Genomic DNA, 23,435 nt, shown 5'->3' with positions numbered 1-23,435 from the left:
ACCACTACCACTATCACACCTACCACTACCACTATCACTTCTACACTACACCTACCACTACCACTATCACACCTACCACTACTACACTACTACTATCACTACCACACTACACATACCACTATCACTACCACACTACACTACTACTCTACACCTACCACACTACACCTACCATACTACACGTACCACTACCACTTTCACACCTACCACTACTACACTACTACTCTACACCTACCACTACCACTATCACACCTACCACTACTACTCTACACCTCTACCACTATCACACTACACCTACCACTCCACCCCTACCACTCTACCCCTACCACTCTACATCTACCACTCTACCACTACCCCTACCACTCTACCACTACCACACTACACCTACCACTACACCTACTACTACCACTTTACCACTACCACACTACCACTACCCCTCTACACCTACCACTACCACACTACCACTACCACTCTACACCTACCACTACCACTCTACCACTACCACTCTACCACTACCCCTACCACTACCACTCTACCCCTACCACTCTACACCTACCACTCTACCCCTACCACTCTACACCTACCACTCTACACCTACCACTCTACCACTCTACACCTACCACTCTACCCCTACCACTCTACCCCTACCACTCTACACCTACCACTCTACCCCTACCACTCTACCCCTACCACTCTACACCTACCACTCTACACCTACCACTCTACCCCTACCACTCTACCCCTACCACTCTACACCTACACTCTACACCTACCACTCTACACCTACCACTCTACCACTACCACTCTACCCCTACCACTCTACCGCTCTACCCCTACCACTCTACCCCTACCACTCTACCCCTACCACTCTACACCTACCACTCTACCCCTACCACTCTACCCCTACCACTCTACACCTACCACTCTACACCTACCACTCTACCCCTACCACTCTACCCCTACCACTCTACACCTACCACTCTACACCTACCACTCTACACCTACCACTCTACCACTACCACTCTACCCCTACCACTCTACCGCTCTACCCCTACCACTCTACACCTACCATCTACCCCTACCACTCTACACCTACCACTCTACCGCTCTACCCCTACCACTCTACCCCTACCACTCTACACCTACCACTCTACACCTACCACTCTACACCTACCACCCACACCTACCACTCCACACCTACCACTCTACCCTTACCACTCTACCCCTACCACTCTACACCTACCACTCTACACCTACCACTCTACCCCTACCACTCTACACCTACCACTCTACACCTACCAATCTACACCTACCACTCTACACCTACCACTCCACACCTACCACTCTACACCTACCACTCTACCGCTCTACCCCTACCACTCTACACCTACCACTCTACACCTACCACTCCACACCTACCACTCTACACCTACCCCTCTACCACTCCACCCCTCCCACTCCACCCCTACCACTCTACCCCTACCACTCCACCCCTTCCACTCCACCCCTACCACTCTACCCCTAACCTACCACTCTACCCCTACCACTCTACACCTACCACTCTACACCTACCACTTTACACCTACCACTCTACCCCTACCACTCAGCACCTACCACTCAGCACCTACCACTCTACATCTACCACTCAACACCTAACCTACCACTACCACTCTACACCTACCACTCTACACCTACCACTCTACACCTACCACTCCACCCCTACCACTCTACCCCTACCACTCTACACCTACCACTTTACACCTACCACTCTACACCTACCACTCTACACCTACCACTCTACACCTACCACAATACACCTACCACTCTACACCTAACCTACCACTACCACTCTACACCTACCACTCTACCCCTACCACTCTACCACTCTACACCTACCACTCTACACCTACCACTCTACACCTACCACTCTACACCTACCACTCTACACCTACCACAATACACCTACCACTCTACACCTACTACTCTACCCATAACCTACCACTCTACCACTCCACCCCTACCACTCCACCCCTACCACTCCACCCCTACCACTCCACACCTACCACTCTGCACCTACCACTCTACCCCTACCACTCTACACCTACCACAATACACCTATCACTCTACACGTACCACTCTACCCATAACCTACCACTCTACCACTCCACCCCTACCACTCCACCCCTACCACTCCACCCCTACCACTCCACCCCTACCACTCCACACCTACCACTCCACCCCTACCACTCCACCCCTACCACTCTACACCTTCCAATCTACCACTACCACTCTACCACTACCACTCTACACCTACCCCTCTACCCATCACCTACCACTCTACCCCTACCACTCCACCCCTACCACTCCACCCCTACCACTCCACCCCTAACCTACCACTCTACACCTACCACAATACACCTACCACTCTACACCTACCACTCTACCCCTACCACTCTACCTCTACCACTCCACCCCACCACTCTACCACTCCACCCCTACCACTCTACCCCTACCACTCTACCCCTACCACTCCACCCCTACCACTCTACACCTACCACTTTACACCTACCACAATACACCTACCACAATACACCTACCACTCTACCCATCACCTACCACTCTACCCCTACCACTCCACCCTACCACTCCACCCCTACCACTCTACCCCTAACCTACAACTCTACACCTACCACAATACACCTACCACTCTACCCATCACCTACCACTCTACCCATCACCTACCACTCCACCCCTACCACTCCACTCCTACCACTCTACCCCTAACCTACCACTCTACACCTACCACAATACACCTACCACTCTACACCTACCACTGTACCACTGCACCCCTAACCTACCCTACCCCCCCCCCATCTCTCTCCCACACAGGACGTGAGCCCCCCAACTCGTACTCCGCCTACCCCGGCCCGCCCCCCATTGGCCCCCCGCCGCTGCTGTACAGGGCCTGCACCCCTCCGCCAAGTGTGCCTGGCACCATCCACCAGCACCACCAACACCACCACCAACAGCAACAACAACAACAACAACAACTCAACCACCACCACCACCACAACAACAACAACCCCAACAACCAGCAGCACCCCCAAACGAGCGTCGTTTCTCAGCGGAGATTTTCGGGGTCCCTGGAGGGGGTCCCGACCCCCCAGCAGACTGCCGGCACCCGAGGAGACCTCCACCACCACCAAGTCCACCACCACCAACTCCACCACCACCAAGTCCACCACCACCAAGTCCACCACCACCACCCACTCCACCACCACCACCAACTCCTCCACCACCAAGGCGCAACCGCGGGCACAGCGGCGGTCAGCGGAGCTCGGAGATACGGGAGCCAGCAGAACCTGGTGGGTGGGTGGGTGTGGGTGGGTGAGTGGGTGGGTGGGTGAGTGGGTGGGTGGGTGAGTGGGTGGGTGAGTGGGTGGGTGGGTGAGTGGGTGGGCGGGTGGGTGAGTGGGTGAGTGGGTGGGTGAGTGGGTGGGTGGGTGAGTGAGTGGGTGGGTGAATGGGTGGGTGGGTGAATGGGTGGGTGGGTGAGCGGGTGGGTGGGTGGGTGGGTGGGTGAGCGGGTGGGTGGGTGGGTGGGTGAATGCGTGGGTGAATGGGTGAGTGGGTGGGTGAATGAGTGGGTGAGTGAGTGAATGGGTGAGTGGGTGGGTGAATGCGTGGGTGAATGGGTGAGTGGGTGGGTGAATGAGTGAGTGAGTGAATGGGTGGGTGGGTGAATGGGTCGGTGGGTGGGTGAATGGGTGGGTGGGTGAGCGGGTGGGTGGGTGGGTGGGTGAATGCGTGGGTGAATGGGTGAGTCGGTGGGTGAATGAGTGGGTGAGTGAGTGAATGGGTGAGTGGGTGGGTGAATGGGTGGGTGGGTGGGTGGATGAATGAGTGGGTGAGTGAGTGAGTGAATGGGTGGGTGGGTGAATGGGTAGGTGGGTGGGTGAATGGGTGAGCGGGTGAGCGGGTGGGTGAATGGGTGGGTGGGTGGGTGAATGCGTGGGTGAATGGGTGGGTGGGTGAATGAGTGAGTGAATGGGTGAGTGGGTGAGTGAATGGGTGGGTGGGTAGGTGGGTGAATGAGTGGGTGGGTGGGTGAATGAGTGGGTGAGTGAGTGAGTGAGTGAATGGGTGAGTGGGTGGGTGAATGGGTGGGTGGGTGAATGGGTGGGTGGGTGGGTGAATGGGTGGATGGGTGGGTGAATGGGTGGGTGGGTGGGTGAATGGGTGGGTGGGTGGGTGAATGGGTGGGTGGGTGGGTGAATGGGTGGGTGGGTGGGTGAATGGGTGGGTGGGCTTGCTTGTTAATGTGTGGGTGAGTGGGTGGGTGGGTGATTGGGTGGGTCATTGGGCCTGCTTGTGAATGAGTGAGTGAGTGGGTGAGTGGGTGGGTGGGTGGCATTGTAGCCACCACAGAGGCCACCTTCAACCCAATTACCACTAAACCACGAGTTAAAAATCTCGCCACGCTTGTGCCGGAGGCCCCGAGGCGTCTATGACGTCTCCTGGCCAAACCCCAATTGGCGGAGCCAGGAGATTGAATCTCTACCCTCGGGGCTCCTCCAGAAACAACGAAAAGCCACTTCGTGTGGCCACGTGGAATGTTCGAACGCTCACTGCGAAGGAGAGGCTGCCACTCCTCTGTCGGGAGCTGGGCCGGTACCGCCTGGATCTCTGTGGCATTCGGGAGGTCCGGTGGACCGGCTCTGGCTCCTGCCACCATGAGGGGTGGACAGTCCTCTACTCGGGGCAGCAGACCGCCAATCAACAGGGTGTGGCTCTTCTTTTGAACAAAAGAATGAAGGGGGCGTGGGAGCATGGCGGTGAGGTGTGGGAAGCTGTAAGCCCCAGGATAATTTGGGCTCGCCTTCCCATCCACCGGAGGCGAGGAGCGGCAGTGGTCGTGGTTACTTATGCCCCCACCGAAGACGAACATCCGTGGAGGGATGCAGGCAAAGCCGATGAGTCAGATGCCTTCTATGACCTCCTGTCACAGGTGCTGGCTAAAGTGGCCCATCTGTTGTTCCTCCTGGAGTGATGTGGTACAAGAGGGCTTGGAGCTGAGTGGACTTGCCGATGACCGGTACCAGCGGCGGTGTCAAGATCGGCCTCTGTGGAGGAGGCTCGTGAATGACGCTGCTACTGGGCAGTCCGGAGGCAGTCGCCCTCCAACAACAACAACAACGGAGGGCGGAGGAGCGACGCTCACAACCACGGGCGGAGCGCCGGGTGGCTAAAGCACAGCCGGTTGGCACAGTAGGGGGCGCAGGTGGTGCATCAGCCACGGTCATCTCGGCCATCTCAGTCAGTCGACCCGTGGCACCTGCTGGGTCTGCCCCGTGACCTCCTGCCAGCGGGCGTTCGACAACTTCACGTGGCCTCAGGGTGCACCTAGCCTGGCACAAGCGTCGTGGTGACGTCACCGCCGCTTAGTGGCGAATGGCGGTTGTTGTTGCTGTTGTTGTTGTTGTCGTCGTTGTTGTGAATTAACGAACGGGCGGGCGGTTGAATGATTGACTGAGTTCGTTCACAACTCCACCTCACAACCCCTTCCCCCCTCCCTCCCTCCCTCCCTCCCTCCCTCCCTCCCAGGCCCCCTCCCCCCTGCGCCCCGCCGGACCCACCCACCTCACCCGCGCCACTTCCAGCGTGGCACCCAGCTCCTCCTCATCCTCCTCGGCAGCTCCCGCCCAGCCCAGCCGATCGAACTCCTTCAACGGAGCCCTCATCACCACCCTGCGCGGCGGCGGTGGAGGCGGTGGTGGAGGTGGAGGGACCGTCCCCCCGCCCACAGCCACCACGGCGCCCGTGATTGGCCGCGCCCGCAGCTCCCGCGTGGTGCAGCCGAGGGCTCAGACGGCGCTGGCGCCGCCGCCGCCGCCGCTGCCGCGCCAACACCGGCACCGCCAGCAGCAGCAGCAGCAGCAGGAGGAGGAGGTACAGCAGCAGCTGTACAGGCAACAGCAGCAGCAGCAGGAGGAGAAGGAGCAGCTGTATCAGCAGCAGCAGCAGCAGCAGGAAGAGCAGGAACAGCAGCAGCAGCAGCAGCTGTATCAGCAGCAGCAGGAGCAGCTGTACAGACAGCAGCAGCAGCAGCAGGAGGAGCTGCTGCTGTATCAAAGGCGACAGCAGGAGGAGGAGCTGCTGTACAGACAGCAGCAGCTGGAACAACAGCAGCAGCAGCAGCTGGAACAGCAGCAGCAGCTGTACAGGCAGCAGCAGCAGCAGCTGGAACAGCAGCAGCAGCAGCAGCAGGAGGAGGATGAGGAGGAGGCAGCGTATCAGAAGGAAGAGCAGAGCAACAGCAGCAGGCACCACAACCGCAAGCCTGCAGCAGCAGCAGCAACAGCAGCAGCAGCAGCAGCAACAACAGCAGCAACAGCAGCAGCAGCAGCAGCGGCAGCAGCGGCTGTGGCCGTGACGCCGCAGGCACCGGATTACCGTCAACCGCCACCTCCGTACCCCCGGCACCGCCTCGGCGGGCGCCCGCCGCCGCCGCCACCACCGGCTAGCGGCGGAGGCGGTGGAGGCGGTGGAGGCGGTGGAGGCGGCGGAGGCGGTGGAGGCGGCGGAGGCGGCGGAGGCGGCGGAGGCGGCGGAGGCGGTGGAGGAGGCGGTGGAGGCGGCGGAGGCGGTGGAGGAGGCGGTGGAGGAGGCGGTGGAGGCGGCGGAGGCGGCGGAGGCGGTGGAGGCGGCGACTCTCCCACCTCTCCCGGCGTGGACGTCCGCGAGAGGACCCCCGCGTCTCCCACGCCCCTCCGGAGAGGAGCGGCGGCCACCGCGGCCGGCGGCGCCGCGGGGCCGGCGCCGGGGGCTCGCCGGTTTGGCGTTGGCGGTGGGGAGGGGGCGCCGGGCGACGGGGAGATGGTGGGGAACGACGGGCGTGGCAATGACGGGAGGGCGGTGGCGACGTTGGGCGGTGGCGGTGGTGGTGGTGGCGGTGGTGGCGGTGGTGGTGGTGGTGGCGGTGGTGGTGGATCGAGGGTGAGGGTCTACTCGCCGCAGGCGTTCAAGTTCTTCATGGAGCAGCACATTGAGAACGTCCTCAAGGCTCACCAGCAGAGGCTGAACCGCAGGGCCCAGCTGGAGAGGGAGATGGTGAAGGTGAGGTGGTGGTGGTGGTGGTGGAGGTGGAGGTGGTGTAGGTGGTGGTATAGGTGGTGGAGGCGGAGGTTGTTATGTGGAGGTGGTCGTGGAGATGGTGGAGGTGGTGGTGGAGGTGGTGGTGGAGGTGGTGATATAGGTGGTGGAGGTGGTGGAGGTGGAGGTGGTGGTCGTGGTGGTGGTGGAGGTGGTCGTGGAGGTGGAGGTGGTGGTGGTGGAGGTGGTGGTGGTGGTCGTGGTGGTGGTGGAGGTGGTCGTGGAGGTGGAGGTGGTGGTGGTGGTGGAGGTGGTGGTGGACGTGGTGGAGGTGGTCGAGGTGGTCGAAGTGGTCGAGTTGGAGGTGATGGTGGAGGTGGTCGTGGTGGAGGTGGTGGTGGAGGTAGTCATGGAGGTGGTGGTGGTGGAGGTGGTCGTGGAGGTGGTGGAGGTGGTGGTGGAGGTGGTGGAGGTGGTGGTGGAGGTGGTGGAGGTGGTGGTGGTGGTGGTGGTGGTGGAGGTGGAGGAGTTGGTGGTGGTGGTGGTGGTGTAGGAGGTGGTATAGGTGGTGGTGGAGGCGTTCCGGCAAAAACAACCCCCTACCTTCTCGTGGTGCCGGACGGCAACGGTGCGGTGAGCAGTGCCGTGGGGGGTGGTAGGGCCAACTCAAGATTTGCCGTTCCCCCTCATGGCGTTTGTGTCCACCACAGCGGCCAAACGGGGGCTCTGGACGGGTGCGAGGGGCTTGCAACCCCTCCACCTTCAATTAATTACCCACAAAACCACGAAGTGAAAATGTAACTAATAAGCTTGTGCCGGGGGGGGGGGACAGGCGTCCATGACGTCTCCTGGCCAAAACCCCGTTTTGTCGGAGCCCCGGAGCTCTGAACTTTTGCCTTGGTCCCCACGCACAATCACCGTCGATGAGGTCGTTGCAGACGTGGGGATCATCTCCCCCATGATCAAGCTGAGATGGCTGGCCACGAGGTGGCTGCCCCAATTATTGGGAACAGCAAATTGCCAAAAAAGCAAACGGCGAGAAAAGTCTTCTTGGGTCTTTGGGGTGAAGTCACCGCCACGTAGAATGGGGAAAAAAAAAATAATCAAAATAATAAAACGCGGTAAAATTAAAATTCTCACGACGTTTCGGCCACAACACAAGTAGCCTTCCTCAGGTGAAGGAACAGAACCGTCGGGACGACAGCGCTCCCAGTGGACGCCGCTGAGCTTGGCAGCGCCTTGACAAAGGAGTTTACATATCAGCAGAGGAGTTTAGAATTGAAGTGGCTATGTTAAAGTCAGAGTTTACATATCAGCAGAAGAATTTAGCATTGAAATAGCTGTGTTAAAGTCAGAGTTTACATGTCAACAGAGGAGTTTAGCATTGAAGTAGCTAAGTTAAAGTCAGAGTTTACATATCAGCAGAGGAGTTTAGCATTGAAGTGGCTAAGTTAAAGTCAGAGTTTACATATCAGCAGAGGAGTTTAGCATTGAAGTAGGTGTGTTAAAGTGTTGGATCAGCAGGGTGTTAAAGTCAGAAATTAGCATGTAACTGGGAGATTAGCAGGATGTTAAAGTGAGGATTTAGCTTGTAACTGGGAGATTAGCACGATGTTGGTGTGAGGGATTAGCATGTAACTGGTCACGGAAGTAGCTATGTTAAATATAGCTATGTTAAAGTCAGAGTTTACATATCAACAGATGAGTTTAGCATTGAAGTAGTTGTGTTAATGTGTTAGATTAGCAGGATGTTAAAGTGAGGATTTAGCATGTAACTGGGAGATTAGCAGGATGCTAAAGTGAGGATTTAGCATGTAACTGGGAGATTAGCAGGATGTTAGTGTGATGGATTAGCATGTAACTGGTCACGGAAGTAGCTATGTTAAAGTCAGAGTTTACATATCAGCAGAGGAGTTTAGCATTGAAGTAGCTAAGTTAATGTGTTGGATTAGCAGGGTGTTAAAGTCAGAAATTAGCATGTAACTGGGAGATTAGCACGATGTTAATGTGATGGATTAGCATGTAACTGGGAGATTAGCAGGATGTTAAAGTCAGAAATGAGCGTGTAACTGGGAGATTAGCACCACGGAAAGCGACGAGCTTTGTTCAGACGGACGAGTCCATCTGTGTTCGGAACAGAGGAGGGGGGGGGGAGATAATTTAGCACTGACATAGAGAATAGGTTTTCCCCTTCTTTTTTCTGGCAACCAAACAGCTGTGTGTTACGATGTTCAAACACCAAACTGAGACGTTTTTGCATTAGCCACAGCTAGTTGTGGTGAAAATAGAATACACAAAAAAACGGTGGTGCTGTACCAGTGACGAATTGGCCACGTTCTTTATTCTTAGCTCTTTCGGTAAAGTCACCACGTTGGAAGGGAAACAATAAAATAATAAAATATATATAAAACAATAAAAAAATTCTCACGACGTTTCGACCACAACACAAACGGTCGTCATCAGGTGTGAAAATACCAACGGCAATAAACATTTGGGAGAAGTTGGCGGTTTCATAAATTAATTTATTTTTAAACGGTGTGCGCATTTATTTATTTAAAAACCCGTCAGCGCCACGCGCAGCGATTTGGCAGTTTATTTAGAAGGACTAGTCCATCTATGTTCTGAAAAGAGGAGGGGGGGAGACGAAAAATTAATGTACGCTGTCTGAAAGCCACCGTAAGCGTGAACAATCAATTAAGACCTGAAATGGTTGATCAAATCCTTCCAATGATTGCTAAGCCAGAATCCATCTTTCCCGGTTGAAATTGTCTCTGTGCTTGTATATGGTGGATAGCCTCATGAACGAATCTCTCATGGTAGCCAGATGGCTTGCAAAGGACCTCCGTCTTGGAGAAGTCAATGTCATGTGAGCCTACTGAATTATAACAATGATCAATCAATTAAGACCTGAAATGGTTTATCAAATCCTTCCAATGATTGCTAAGCCCAGAATCCATCTTATCAGTTGAAATTGTCTCTGTGCTTGTATATGGTGGATAGCCTCATGAACGAATCTCTCATGGTAGCCAGATGGCTTACAAAGAACCTCCGTCTTGGAGAAGTCAATGTCATGTGAGCCTACTGAATTATAACAATGATCAATCAATTAAGACCTGAAATGGTGTATCAAATCCTTCCAATGATTGCTAAGCCAGAATCCATCTTCTCGGTTGAAATTGTCTCTGTGTTTGTATATGGTGGATAGCCTCATGAACGAATCTCTCATGGTAGCCAGATGGCTTACAAAGAACCTCCGTCTTGGAGAAGTCAATGTCATGTGAGCCTACTGAATTATAACAATGATCAATCAATTAAGACCTGAAATGGTTGATCAAATCCTTCCAATGATTGCTAAGCCCAGAATCCATCTTTCTCGGTTGAAATTGTCTCTGTGCTTGTATATGTGGATAGCCTCGTGAACGAATCTCTCATGGTAGCCAGATGGCTTACAAAGAACCTCCGTCTTGGAGAAGTCAATGTCATGTGAGCCTACTGAATTATAACAATGATCAATCAATTAAGACCTGAAATGGTTTATCAAATCCTTCCAATGATTGCTAAGCCCAGAATCCATCTTTCTCGGTTGAAATTGTCTCTGTGCTTGTATATGTGGATAGCCTCATGAACGAATCTCGTCCTTCTAAATAATCTGCCAAATCGCTGCGCGTGGCGCTGACGGTTTTTTAAATAAATAAATAAAAAACACCGTTTAAAAATAAATTAGTTAACGCAAACCGCCAACTTCTTCCAAATGTTTATTGCCGTTGGTTTTTTCACACCTGATGACGACCGTTTGTGTTGTGGTCGAAACGTCGTGAGAATTTTTTTATTGTTTTATATATGTTTTATTATTTCATTGTTTCCCTTCCAACGTGGTGACTTTACCGAAAGAGCTAAGAGTGGGAATTACTGCAGTCACGACAGCTTCAGATAAAAAATTTGGCCACGTTCTGTTTAACGTGACAACCTCTTACTAGTTGGCTGTGTCGGGTGGTCGCGGGTTTTAACGACACGCTTTTATATATTTACGTGATCTAACCGAAAAAACCCCCCCTCTGTTATGGAGCCCCAGAAGATTGAATCTCTACCCTCGGGGGTTTCCTCCAGAAACAACGAAAAGCCACTTCGTGTGGCCACGTGGAATGTTCGAACACTCACTGCGGGAGGAGAGGCTGCCACTCCTCCGTCGGGAGCTGGACCGGTACCGCCTGGATCTCTGCGGCGTTCGGGAGGTCCGGTGGACCGGCTCTGGCTCCTGCCACCATGAGGGGTTGACAGTCCTCTACTCGGGGCAGCAGACTGCCAAACAACAGGGTGTGGCTCTTCTTCTGAACAAAAGAATGAAGGGGGTGTGGGAGCGTGGCGGTGAGGTGTGGGAAGCTGTAAGCCCCAGGCTACTTTGGGCTCGCCTTCCCGTCAACCGGAGGCGAGGAGTGGTGGTCGTGGTTACTTATGCCCCACCGAAGACGAACATCCGTGGAGGGATGCAGGCAAGGCCGATGAGTCAGATGCCTTCTGTGACCTCCTGTCACAGGTGCTGGCTAAAGTGGCCCTTCGGGATAGAGTCATCTTGTTGGGCGACTTTAATGCCCGAGTTGGTCATGATGCTGGCACCTGGTCTGGAGTGATTGGAGGGCATGGGCCAGATCAGCTCAATAACAATGGTAGGAGGCTGCTAGATTTTTGTGCAGCCCATGGACTTGTAATTACCAACACGCTGTTCCGGCATCGGCACATCCACATAACATCATGGATGCATGCCGGGTCCAAGCAAGAACATCTGCTGGACTACATAGTGACGGACCAGCGGATGCGAGCCCATGTCCTTGACACCAGGACCTACCGTGGAGCTGATCTGCCCTCTGACCATCTACTAGTCATCTGTAAGATGCGCCTGCCATTCTTCCACTCCGATGGTGGCTGTACACCCGGGACCCCATTCCAACCTAAGGTGGCCTGGTCTCAGTTAGCTGATGAAAGTTGCAAGCGAGAATTTAATCATCGCTTGCGGCTGGGGTTGGCATCGTCCCCCACTCCTCCTGATGTCGAGGGTAAATGGGCGAAGTTTAGGACTGTCACTCATGCAGCTGCAATGGCTGCTTGGGGTACACGGTCCAGACCTCCCCAGAGACCCTGGCTGTCAGAGGAGGTATTCAGGCTGGCTGAGAAAAAGCGACAGGCCCACTCTCACGGACGTGGCACGGGCTAGAGAAGAGATGGAGTGATGTGGTACAGGAGGACGTGGAGCTGAGTGGACTTGCCGATGAACGGTACCAGCGGTGTCAAGATCGGCCTCTGTGAAGGAGGCTCGTGAAGGACGCTACTGGGCAGTTGGAGGCAGTCGCCCTCCAACAACAACGGAGGGCGGAGGAGCGACGCTCAGAACAACGAGCGGAGCGCCGGGTGACTAAAGCACAGCAGGTTGGCACAGTAGGGGGCACAGGTGGTGCATCAGCCAGTCATCTCAGTCAGTCGACCCGTGGCACCTGGGTCTGCCCCGTGACCTCCTACCAGCGGGCGTTCGACACTTCACTTGGCCTCAACGTGCACATAGCCTGGCACAAGCGTCATGGTGACGTTACTGCCACTTGGTGGCGAATGGCGGTTGTTGTTGGAGATGGTGGTGGTGATAGTGGTGCTGGTGAAGGTGGTGGGGGAGGTGGTGGGAGAGGTGGTGGTGATGGTAGTGGTGGAGGTGGTAGAGGTGGTGGTGATGGTGGTGGTGGAGGTGGTGGGGGTGGTGGAGGTGGGTTAGGAGAAGGTGGGTTAGGAGAAGGTGGTGGAGGAGGTGGTGGTGGAGGTGGTGGTGGTGGAGGTGGTGGAGGTGGGTTAGGAGGAGGTGGTGGTGATGGTGGTGATAGTAGTGGACGTGGTGGTGGTGTTAGTGGTGGAGGTGGTGGACGAGGTGGTGGTGGTGGAGGAGGAGGAGGTGGTGGTGGTGGTGGTGGGGGTGGTGGTGGTGGTGGTGGTGGAGGTGGTGGTGGTGGTGGTGGTGGAGGTGATGGTAGTGGTGGAGGTGATGGTAGTGGAGGTGGTGATGGTAGTGGTGGAGGTGATGGTAGTGGAGGTGGTGATGGTAGTGGAGGTGGTGGAGGTCATGGTGATGGTGATGGTGGTGGTGGAGGAGGAGGAGGAGGTGGAGGAGGAGGAGGAGGTGGAGGTTTGACAGTGCGAGTGGTCAGGGCTTGGTGTGTCGGTGCCAGATGGTGCTGGGTCTGGAGTCCGAGGAGGTTGAGGAGATGGAGAGGGGGAGAGTGAGTCCTCTCTCACCATCTCCCTCCGTCTCTCTCCCAGTGTCTCCCCGTGTCTCCATATCTCTCCCTGTGTCTCTACCTCTCACCGTCTCTCTCCCCGTGTCTCCATCTCTCTCACCGTCTCTCTCACCGTCTCTCTCACCGTCTCTCTCACCGTCTCTCTCACCGTCCCTCTCACCGTCTCTCTCACCGTCTCTCTCCCCGTGTCTCTATCTCTCTGCATCTCTCTCTCCATCTCTCTCCCCGTGTCTCCATCTCTCTCACCGTCTCTCTCACTGTCTCTCTCTCCATCTCTCTCACCGTCTCTCTCTCCATCTCTCTCACTCTGTGTCTCTGTCTCTCACCATCTCTCTCACCGTCTCTCTCAGTGTCTCTCTCTCCATCTCTCTCACCGTCTCTCTCTCCATCTCTCTCACCGTCTCTCTCACCGTCTCTCTCACCGTCTCTCTCACTCTGTGTCTCTGTCTCTCACCATCTCTCTCACTGTCTCTCTCACTCTGTGTCTCTGTCTCTCTCACTCTGTGTCTCTGTCTCTCTCACCGTCTCTCTCTGTCTCTCTCACCGTCTCTCTGTCTGACTCCATCTCTCTCCCTGTCTCTCTCCCCGTCTCTCCCACCCACCCACAACCACCCACCAGGTTGGCCTGGGCGACGACGACCAGCAGCAGATGCGCCAGATGCTCCGCCGCAAGGAGTCCAACTACCTGTGTCTCTGTCTCTCTCTCTCTCACTCTGTGTCTCTGTCTCTCTCTCTGTCTCTCTCTCTGTCTCTCTCACCGTCTCTCTCTGTCTCTCTCTGTCTCTGTCTCTCTCTCTGTCTCTCTCTCTGTCTCTCTCTGTCTCTCTCACCGTGTCTCTCTGTCTCTCTCACTGTCTCTCTCTCCATCTCTCTCTCCATCTCTCTCACCGTGTCTCTCACCGTGTCTCCATCTCTCTCCATCTCTCACCGTCTCTCTCACCGTGTCTCTCACCGTGTCTCCGTCTCTCCGTCTCTCTCCGTCTCTCACCGTGTCTCTCACCGTCTCTCTCCCCGTGTCTCCCCGTGCCTCCATCTCTCTCCATCTCTCACCGTCTCTCTCACCGTGTCTCTCACCGTGTCTCCGTCTCTCTCCATCTCTCACCGTCTCTCTCACCGTGTCTCTCACCGTGTCTCTCACCGTCTCTCTCCCCGTGTCTCCCCGTGCCTCCATCTCTCTCCATCTCTCACCGTCTCTCTCACCGTGTCTCTCACCGTGTCTCCGTCTCTCTCCATTTCTCACCGTGTCTCTCACCGTGTCTCTCACCGTCTCTCTCCCCGTGTCTCCCCGTGCCTCCATCTCTCTCCATCTCTCACCGTCTCTCTCACCGTGTCTCTCACCGTGTCTCCGTCTCTCTCCATCTCTCACCGTGTCTCTCACCGTGTCTCTCACCGTGTCTCTCACCGTCTCTCTCCCCGTGTCTCCCCGTGCCTCCATCTCTCTCCATCTCTCACCGTCTCTCTCACCGTGTCTCTCACCGTGTCTCCGTCTCTCTCCATCTCTCACCGTGTCTCTCACCGTGTCTCTCACCGTGTCTCTCACCGTGTCTCTCACCGTCTCTCTCCCCGTGTCTCCCCGTGCCTCCATCTCTCTCCATCTCCCCACCACCCACCCCACCAGGTTGGCCTGGGCGACGACGACCAGCAGCAGATGCGTCAGATGCTCCGCCGCAAGGAGTCCAACTACCTGCGTCTCCGTCTCTCTCACTGTGTCTCTCTCACCGTGTCTCTGTCTCTCTCTCACTCTGTGTCTCTCTCCATCTCTCTCCCCGTGTCTCCCCGTGCCTCCATCTCTCTCCATCTCTCTCACCGTCTCTCTGTCTCTCTCACTGTGTCTCTGTCTCTCTGTCTCTCTCACCGTCTCTCTCACCATCTCTCTGCTCCGCCGCAAGGAGTCCAACTACCTGCGTCTCTGTCTCTCTCTGTCACTCTGTGTCTCTGTCTCTCTCACTGTGTCTCTCTCACCCTGTCTCCGTCTCTCTCCATCTCTCTCCATCTCTCTCACCGTCTCTCTCACCGTGTCTCCATCTCTCTCACCGTCTCTCCCACCCCCATCCCCCAGGTTGGCCTGGGCGACGACGACCAGCAGCAGATGCGCCAGATGCTCCGCCGCAAGGAGTCCAACTACCTGCGTCTCTGTCTCTCTCTCACTCTGTGTCTCTGTCTCTCTCACTGTGTCTCTCTCACCATGTCTCTGTCTCTCTCACTGTCTCTCACTGTCTCTCTCTCCATCTCTCTCACCGTGTCTCTCACCGTGTCTCCGTCTCTCTCCATCTCTCTCCATCTCTCACCGTCTCTCTCACCGTCTCTCTCACCGTCTCTCTCCCCGTGTCTCTATCTGACTCTATCTCTCTCCCCGTGCCTCCATCTCTCACCGTCTCTCTCTCCATCTCTCCCACCACCCACCAGGTTGGCCTGGGCGACGACGACCAGCAGCAGATGCGCCAGATGCTCCGCCACAAGGAGTCCAACTACCTGCGTCTCCGTCTCTCTCTCTGTCTCTCTCTGTCTCTCTCTCTGTCTCTCTCTGTCTCTCTCTGTCTCTCTCTCTGTCTCTCTCTGTCTCTCTCTGTCTCTCTCTCTGTCTCTCTCTGTCTCTCTCTCTCTGTCTCTCTCTCTGTGTCTCTGTCTCTCTCACCGTGTCTCCATCATCTCTCACCGTCTCTCTCCCCGTGTCACCATCTCTCTCACCATCTCTCTCCATCTCTCTCACCGTCTCTCTCACCGTGTCTCCATCTCTCTCACCATCTCTCCCACCCACCCACCCACCCCACCAGGTTGGCCTGGGCGACGACGACCAGCAGCAGATGCGCCAGATGCTCCGCCGCAAGGAGTCCAACTACCTGTGTCTCTGTCTCTCTCTCACTCTGTGTCTCTGTGTCTCTCACTGTGTCTCTCTCACCATGTCTCTGTCTCTCTCACTGTCTCTCACTGTCTCTCTCTCCATCTCTCTCACTGTCTCTCTCTCCGTGTCTCTCACCGTCTCTCTCACCGTGCCTCCATCTCTCTCCATCTCTCACCGTCTCTCTCACCGTCTCTCTCCCCGTGTCTCCCCGTGCCTCCATCTCTCCCCGTGTCTCTCTCCCACCCCACCCAACCCACCAGGTTGGCCTGGGCGACGACGACCAGCAGCAGATGCGCCAGATGCTCCGCCGCAAGGAGTCCAACTACCTGTGTCTCTGTCTCTCTCTGTCTCTCTCTGTCTCTCTCACCGTGTCTCTGTTTCTCTCTGTCTCTCTCTCTGTCTCTCTCTGTCTCTCTCACTCTGTCTCTCACCGTCTCTCTCCCCGTGTCTCCCCGTGCCTCCATCTCTCCCACCACCCACCAGGTTGGCCTGGGCGACGACGACCAGCAGCAGATGCGCCAGATGCTCCGCCGCAAGGAGTCCAACTACCTGCGTCTCTGTCTCTCTCTGTCTCTCTCTCTGTCTCTCTCACTCTGTGTCTCTGTCTCTCTCTGTCTCTCACCGTCTCTCTCTCTGTCTCTCTATCTCTCTCCCAGTGTCTCTCACCATCTCTCTCTCCATCTCTCACCGTCTCTCTCTCCATCTCTCACCATCTCTCCCACTGTCCACCAGGTTGGCCTGGGCGACGACGACCAGCAGCAGATGCGCCAGATGCTCCGCCGCAAGGAGTCCAACTACCTGTGTCTCCGTCTCTCTCTCTGTCTCTCTCTCTGTCTCTCTGTCTGTCTCACCATCTCTCCCACCACCCACCCACAACCAACCCACCAGGTTGGCCTGGGCGACGACGACCAGCAGCAGATGCGCCAGATGCTCCGCCGCAAGGAGTCCAACTACCTGCGTCTCCGGCGCGCCAAGCTGGAGGCGTCGCTGTTCGTGCGCCTGCAGACGCTGGGCGTTGGTGCCTTCGGCGAGGTGACGCTGGCACGCAAGGCCGACACTGGCGCCCTCTACGCCATGAAGACTCTGCGCAAGCGCGACGTGCTAGCCCGCAACCAGGCGGCGCACGTCAAGGCCGAGCGGGACATCCTGGCGGAGGCCGACAACGAGTGGGTCGTGAGGCTGTACTACTCGTTTCAGGTGGGTGGTGGTAGTGTGGTGTGTGGGGGGTGTGTGTGGGTGGGTTGGTGGGTGGGTGGGTGGGTGGGTGAGTGAGTGGGTGGGTGAGTGGGTGGGTAATTGAATGAGTGGGTGAGTGGGTGATTGAGTGAGTGATTGAGTGAGTGGGTAATTGAATGAGTGGGTGGATGAGTGGGTGATTGAGTGAGTGATTGAGTGGGTAAGTGAGTGGGTGAGTGAATGAGTGGGTGAGTGAGTGGGTGAGTAAATGAGTGGGTGAGTGAGTGGGTGAGTGAATGAGTGGGTGAGTGAGTGGGTGAGTGGGTAAGTGAGTGGGTGGATGAGTTGGTGAGTGAGTGAGTGGGTGGGTGGGCGACGTGCTAGCCCGCAACCAGGCGGCGCACGTCAAGGCCGAGCGGGACATCCTGGCGGAGGCCGACAACGAGTGGGTCGTGAGGCTGTACTACTCGTTTCAGGTGGGTGGTGGTGGTGTATGGGGGGTGTGTGTGGGTGGGTTGGTGGGTGAGTGGGTGGGTGGGTGGGTGGGTGGGTGAGAGGGTGGGTGGGTGGGTGAGTGAGTGAGTGGATGAGTGGGTGAGTGGATGAGTGGATGAGTGAGTGAGTGGGTGAGTGGGTGATTGAGTGAGTGGGTGAGTGGATGAGTGGGTGATTGAGTGAGTGGGTGATTGAGTGAGTGGATGATTGAGTGAGTGATTGAGTGAGTGGGTGAGTGATTGAGTGAGTGGGTAAGTGAGTGGGTGGATGAGTGGATGAGTGGGTGATTGAGTGAGTGGGTGATTGAGTGAGTGGATGATTGAGTGAGTGATTGAGTGAGTGGGTGAGTGAGTGGGTGGGTGAGTGGGTGGGTGAGTGAGTGATTGAGTGAGTGGGTGAGTGAGTGGGTGGGTGAGTGGGTGGGTGAGTGAGTGAGTGAGTGGATGAGTGGGTGAGTGAGTGAGTGAGTGAATGAGTGGATGAGTGGGTGAGTGAGTAGGTGAGTGAGTGAGTAAGTGAGTGGGTGAGTGGATGAGTGGATGAGTGAGTGAGTGGGTGAGTGGGTGATTGAGTGAGTGGGTGAGTGGATGAGTGGGTGATTGAGTGAGTGGGTGATTGAGTGAGTGGATGATTGAGTGAGTGATTGAGTGAGTGGGTGAGTGATTGAGTGAGTGGGTAAGTGAGTGGGTGGATGAGTGGATGAGTGGGTGATTGAGTGAGTGGGTGATTGAGTGAGTGGATGATTGAGTGAGTGATTGAGTGAGTGGGTGAGTGAGTGGGTGGGTGAGTGGGTGGGTGAGTGAGTGATTGAGTGAGTGGGTGAGTGAGTGGGTGGGTGAGTGAGTGAGTGAGTGGATGAGTGGGTGAGTGAGTGAGTGAGTGAATGAGTGGATGAGTGGGTGAGTGAGTAGGTGAGTGAGTGAGTAAGTGAGTGGTGAGTGAATGAGTGAGTGGGTGAGTGGGTGGGCGACGTGCTAGCCCGCAACCAGGCGGCGCACGTCAAGGCCGAGCGGGACATCCTGGCGGAGGCCGACAACGAGTGGGTCGTGAGGCTGTACTACTCGTTTCAGGTGGGTGGTGGTGTGTGGTGTGTGTGGGTGGGTGGGTGGGTGAGTGAGTGAGTGGGTGGGTGGGTGGGTGAGTGGGTGGGTGAGTGAGTGGGTGAGTGGGTGATTGAGTGGGTGGGTGGGTGGGTGAGTGATTGAGTGGGTGGGTGAGTGGGTGGGTGAGTGGGTGGGTGAGTGAGTGGGTGGGTGATTGAGTGGGTGGCTGGTGACTGTGGCTGGTGACTGTGGCTGGTGGTGAGTGTGTGTGGTGAGTGTGTGTGGTGAGTGTGTGTGGTGTGACTGGTGAGTGTGTGTGGTGAGTGTGTGTGGTGAGTGTGTGTGGTGTGACTGGTGAGTGTGTGTGGTGAGTGTGTGTGGTGAGTGTGTGTGGTGTGACTGGTGAGTGTGTGTGGTGAGTGTGTGTGGTGAGTGTGTGTGGTGTGACTGGTGAGTGTGTGTGGTGAGTGGGTGACTATGTGTTGGTGAGTGTGGCTGGTGAGTCGGTGGACGCTGTGGCGACTAATCGCTGTGATTACACCACCACCACCACCATCATCACCACCACCACCTCGCCCCCCACCACCACCACCTCGCCCACCACCACCACCACCACCTCGCCCACCACCCCCACCACCACCTCCCCCCCACCACCACCACCACCTCTCCCCCCACCACCACCACCACCACCTCGCCCACCACCACCACCACCTCTCCCCCCACCACCACCACCACCACCTCGCCCCCCACCACCACCACCACCTCGCCCCCACCACCACCACCACCACCTCGCCCCCCACCACCACCACCACCTCTTCCCCCACCACTACCACCACCTCGCCCCCCCACCACCACCACCACCACCTCCCCCACCACCACCACCACCACCTCGCCCACCACCACCACCATCATCACCACCACCACCACCATCATCATCACCACCACCACCACCTCGCCCCCCACCACCACCACCACCACCTCGCCCCCCCCCACCACCACCACCACCACGCCCACTCACACCACCACCACCACCACCCCAGGACAAGCTTGCCCTCTACCTGGTCATGGACTACATCCCCGGCGGGGACATGATGAGTCTCCTCGTGCGCCTGGGCGTCTTCCCCGAGCCGCTGGCACGCTTCTACGTGGCCGAGCTGGTGCTGGCCGTGGAGAGCGTCCACCGCATGGGGTTCATCCACCGAGACGTGAAGCCGGACAACATCCTCATCGACCGCGACGGTCACATCAAGCTCACCGATTTCGGCCTGTGCACGGGATTCCGCTGGACCCACGACTCCAAGTACTACCAGCCCCTCCACCGTGAGTGTGACCGGGAGGGTGACTGGGAAGGGTGACTAGGAGGGTGACTAGGAGGGTGACTAGGAGGGTGACTAGCCGGTACAACATCCTCATCGACCGCGACGGTCACATCAAGCTCACCGATTTCGGCCTGTGCACGGGATTCCGCTGGACCCACGACTCCAAGTACTACCAGCCCCTCCACCGTGAGTGTGACTGGGAGGCGGGTGACTGGGAAGGGTGACTAGGTGGGGTGACTAGGAGGGTGACTAGGTGGGGTGACTAGCCGGTACAACGTCCTCATCGACCGCGACGGTCACATCAAGCTCACCGATTTCGGCCTGTGCACGGGATTCCGCTGGACCCACGACTCCAAGTACTACCAGCCCCTCCACGGTGAGGGTGACTGGGAGGGTGACTGGGAAGGGTGACTAGGAGGGTGACTAGGAGGGTGACTTGGAGGGTGACCGGGAGGGTGACTGGGAGGGTGACTAGGTGGGGTGACTAGCCGGTACAACGTCCTCATCGACCGCGACGGTCACATCAAGCTCACCGATTTCGGCCTGTGCACGGGATTCCGCTGGACCCACGACTCCAAGTACTACCAGCCCCTCCACCATGAGTGTGACTGGGGCAGGTGACTAGGAGGGTGACTATGAGGGTGACTAGGAGTGTGACTAGGAGGGTGACTATGAGGGTGACTGGGAGGGTGACTAGGAGGGGTGACTAGGAGGGTGACCAGGCGGGTGACTAGGTGGGCGACTAGGCGGGTGACCAGGCGGGTGACTAGGCAGGTGACTAGGCAGGTGACTAAGAGTTTGACTAGGTGGGTGACGAGGAGGGTGACTAGGTGAGTGACTAGGAGGGTGACTAGGAGGGTGACTAGGAGGGTGACTAGGTGAGTGACTAGGAGGGTGACTAGTTGAGTGACTAGGTGAGTGACTAGGCAGGTGACTAGGCAGGTGACTAGTTGAGTGACTAGCCGAGTGACTGACTCTCCCCTCCACCACCTCCCCCCCCCCGCCCCACTACAGCCCAGCACCCGAGGGTTGACAGCATGGACTTGAGCAGCGAGTGGGCGACCGCCTCCACCGCCTCCACCGCCACCGCCGCCGCCACCGCCGCTTGCACCTGCACCTCCGACACCCGGAGTGCACAACAACAACAACGACGACAACAACAACAACAACAACGACGACAACAACAACAACAACGACAACAACAACGCCGGCGTCGTCATGGCGATGACGACGAGGAGGATGAGGAGGAGGATGAGCAGGATGAGGATGAGGAGGAGGATGATGAGGAGGATGACGACCTGATGAACGGCAGCTTGGGGTGCCGGTGTAGCGAGAGACTTCACGTGGGGTGGCAGCAGCAGCAGCAGCAGCGGCAGCGGCAAGGAGAGTCCCCGGGTGGCGGCGGTGGCGGTGGAGGCGGTGGAGGCGGTGGAGGCGGTGGAGGCGGTGGGCGGGGTGGAGGCGGTGGAGGCGGTGGTGGAGGCGGTGGAGGCGGTGGAGGCGGTGGAGGCGGTGGAGGTGGAGGCGGTGGAGGCGGTGGAGGCGGTGGTGGAGGCGGTGGAGGCGGTGGAGGCGGTGGTGGAGGCGGTGGAGGCGGTGGTGGAGGCGGTGGAGGCGGTGGAGGCGGTGGTGGAGGCGGTGGAGGCGGTGGTGATGCGATGATGACCAGGAGGCAGATCCACCACCACCGCCAGCAGCAGCAGCGGTGCCTGGCCCACTCACTGGTGGGCACTCCCAACTACATGGCCCCTGAGGTTCTGCTCAGAGAGGGTGAGTGAGGGGTGAGTGGTGAGAGTGGTGAGTGTGGTGAGGGGTGAGTGGTGTGGGTGGTGAGTGGTCAGGGTGAATGGTGAGTGGTGTGAGTGTGAGTGGTGAGGGGTGAGTGAGGTGTGGGGTGAGTGGTGAGGGGTGTGGGGTGAGTGGTGAGTGGTGTGGGTGAGTGGTGAGGGTGAGTGGTGAGTGGCGTGGGTGAGTGTGAGTGGTGTGGTGAGGGGTGAGTGGCGTGAGTGGTGAGGGTGAGTGGTGAGGGTGAGTGGTGAGTGTGAGTGGTGTGGTGAGGGGTGAGTGGCGTGAGTGGTGAGGGGTGAGTGGTGAGGGTGAGTGGTGAGTGGTGAGTGTGAGTGGTGAGTGTCAGTGGTGAGTGTGAGTGGTGAGGGTGAGGGGTGAGTGGTGAGGGTGAGTGGTGAGTGTGAGTGGTGAGTGTGAGTGGTGAGTGTGAGTGGTCAGTGTGAGTGGTGAGTGTGAGTAGTGAGTGTGACTGGTGAGTGGTGAGTGTGAGTGGTGAGTGTGAGTGTGAGTGTGAGTGGTGAGGGTGAGTGGTGAGTGTGAGTGGTGAGTGGTGAGGGTGAGTGGTGAGTGAGTGGTGAGGGTGAGTGATGAGTGTGAGTGTGAGTGGTGAGTGTTGAGTGTGAGTGGTGAGTGTGAGTGGTGAGTGTGAGTGGTGAGTGTGAGTGGTGAGTGTGAGTGGTGAGTGTGAGTGGTGAGGGTGAGTGGTGAGTGTGAGTGGTGAGTGTTGAGTGGTGAGTGTGAGTGGTGAGGGTGAGTGGTGAGTGGTGAGTGTGAGTGGTGAGGGTGAGTGGTGAGTGTGAGTGGTGAGTGTGAGTGGTGAGCGTGAGTGGTGAGTGTTGAGTGTGAGTGTGAGTGGTGAGTGTGAGTGGTGAGGGTGAGTGGTGAGTGTGAGTGGTGAGTGTTGAGTGGTGAGTGTGAGTGGTGAGGGTGAGTGGTGAGTGGTGAGTGTGAGTGGTGAGGGTGAGTGGTGAGTGTGAGTGGTGAGTGTGAGTGGTGAGCGTGAGTGGTGAGTGTTGAGTGTGAGTGGTGAGTGTTGAGTGGTGAGTGTTGGTGGTGAGGGTGAGTGGTGAGTGAGTGGTGAGTGTGAGTGATGAGTGGTGAGTGTGAGTGTGAGTGGTGAGTGTGAGTGGTGAGTGTGAGTGGTGAGTGATGAGTGGTGAGTGCGTGGGTGAGTGGTGAGTGGCGTGGGTGAGTGGTGAGTGGTGAGTGTGAGTGGTGAGTGTGAGTGGTGAGTGAGTGGTGAGTGTGAGTGATGAGTGGTGAGTGATGAGTGGTGAGTGGCGTGGGTGAGTGGTGAGTGGCGTGGGTGAGTGGTGAGTGGCGTGGGTGAGTGGTGAGGGTGAGTGGTGAGTGGTGAGTGTGAGTGGTGAGGGTGAGTGGTGAGGGGTGAGTGTGAGTGGTGAGTGTGAGT

General features: G+C 57.1%; 2 protein-coding genes across 2 annotated transcripts in view; both read left to right on the top strand.

Annotated features, from left to right (window-relative positions):
* The window catches only part of LOC142922733 (uncharacterized), a 34,463-nt gene extending 15,044 nt beyond the window's left edge, over positions 1-19,419 (top strand). The window contains exons 4-9 of the mRNA XM_076063567.1: positions 2,887-3,362; positions 5,602-7,113; positions 13,981-17,422; positions 17,764-17,855; positions 18,864-18,944; positions 19,408-19,419. Coding sequence (XP_075919682.1) covers positions 2,887-3,362; positions 5,602-7,113; positions 13,981-17,422; positions 17,764-17,855; positions 18,864-18,944; positions 19,408-19,419 — 5,615 coding nt within the window. The remainder of the gene's footprint in view (positions 1-2,886; positions 3,363-5,601; positions 7,114-13,980; positions 17,423-17,763; positions 17,856-18,863; positions 18,945-19,407) is intronic.
* LOC142922728 (serine/threonine-protein kinase LATS1-like) lies at positions 18,814-21,670 on the top strand. Its single transcript, XM_076063559.1, has 3 exons — positions 18,814-18,944; positions 19,958-20,422; positions 21,251-21,670. Exon 2 carries the CDS (start codon positions 19,982-19,984, stop codon positions 20,270-20,272), a length of 291 nt encoding a protein of 96 aa, XP_075919674.1. The 5' UTR covers positions 18,814-18,944; positions 19,958-19,981; the 3' UTR covers positions 20,273-20,422; positions 21,251-21,670.
* The last annotated feature ends 1,765 nt before the right edge of the window (positions 21,671-23,435 follow it).

Source organism: Petromyzon marinus, unplaced genomic scaffold (genome assembly GCF_048934315.1).
Source record: "Petromyzon marinus isolate PM22_M1 ecotype Great Lakes invasive population unplaced genomic scaffold, UKy_Petmar_22M1.pri1.0 PM_Scaffold_150, whole genome shotgun sequence".
Lineage (NCBI taxonomy): Eukaryota > Metazoa > Chordata > Hyperoartia > Petromyzontiformes > Petromyzontidae > Petromyzon > Petromyzon marinus.
This window is presented reverse-complemented; position numbering and strand designations above follow the sequence as displayed.

Excerpts from the sequence above, each read along its gene's own strand:
- LOC142922728 (XM_076063559.1), top strand. The coding sequence starts at position 19,982 with ATGGACTACATCCCCGGCGGGGACATGATGAGTCTCCTCGTGCGCCTG.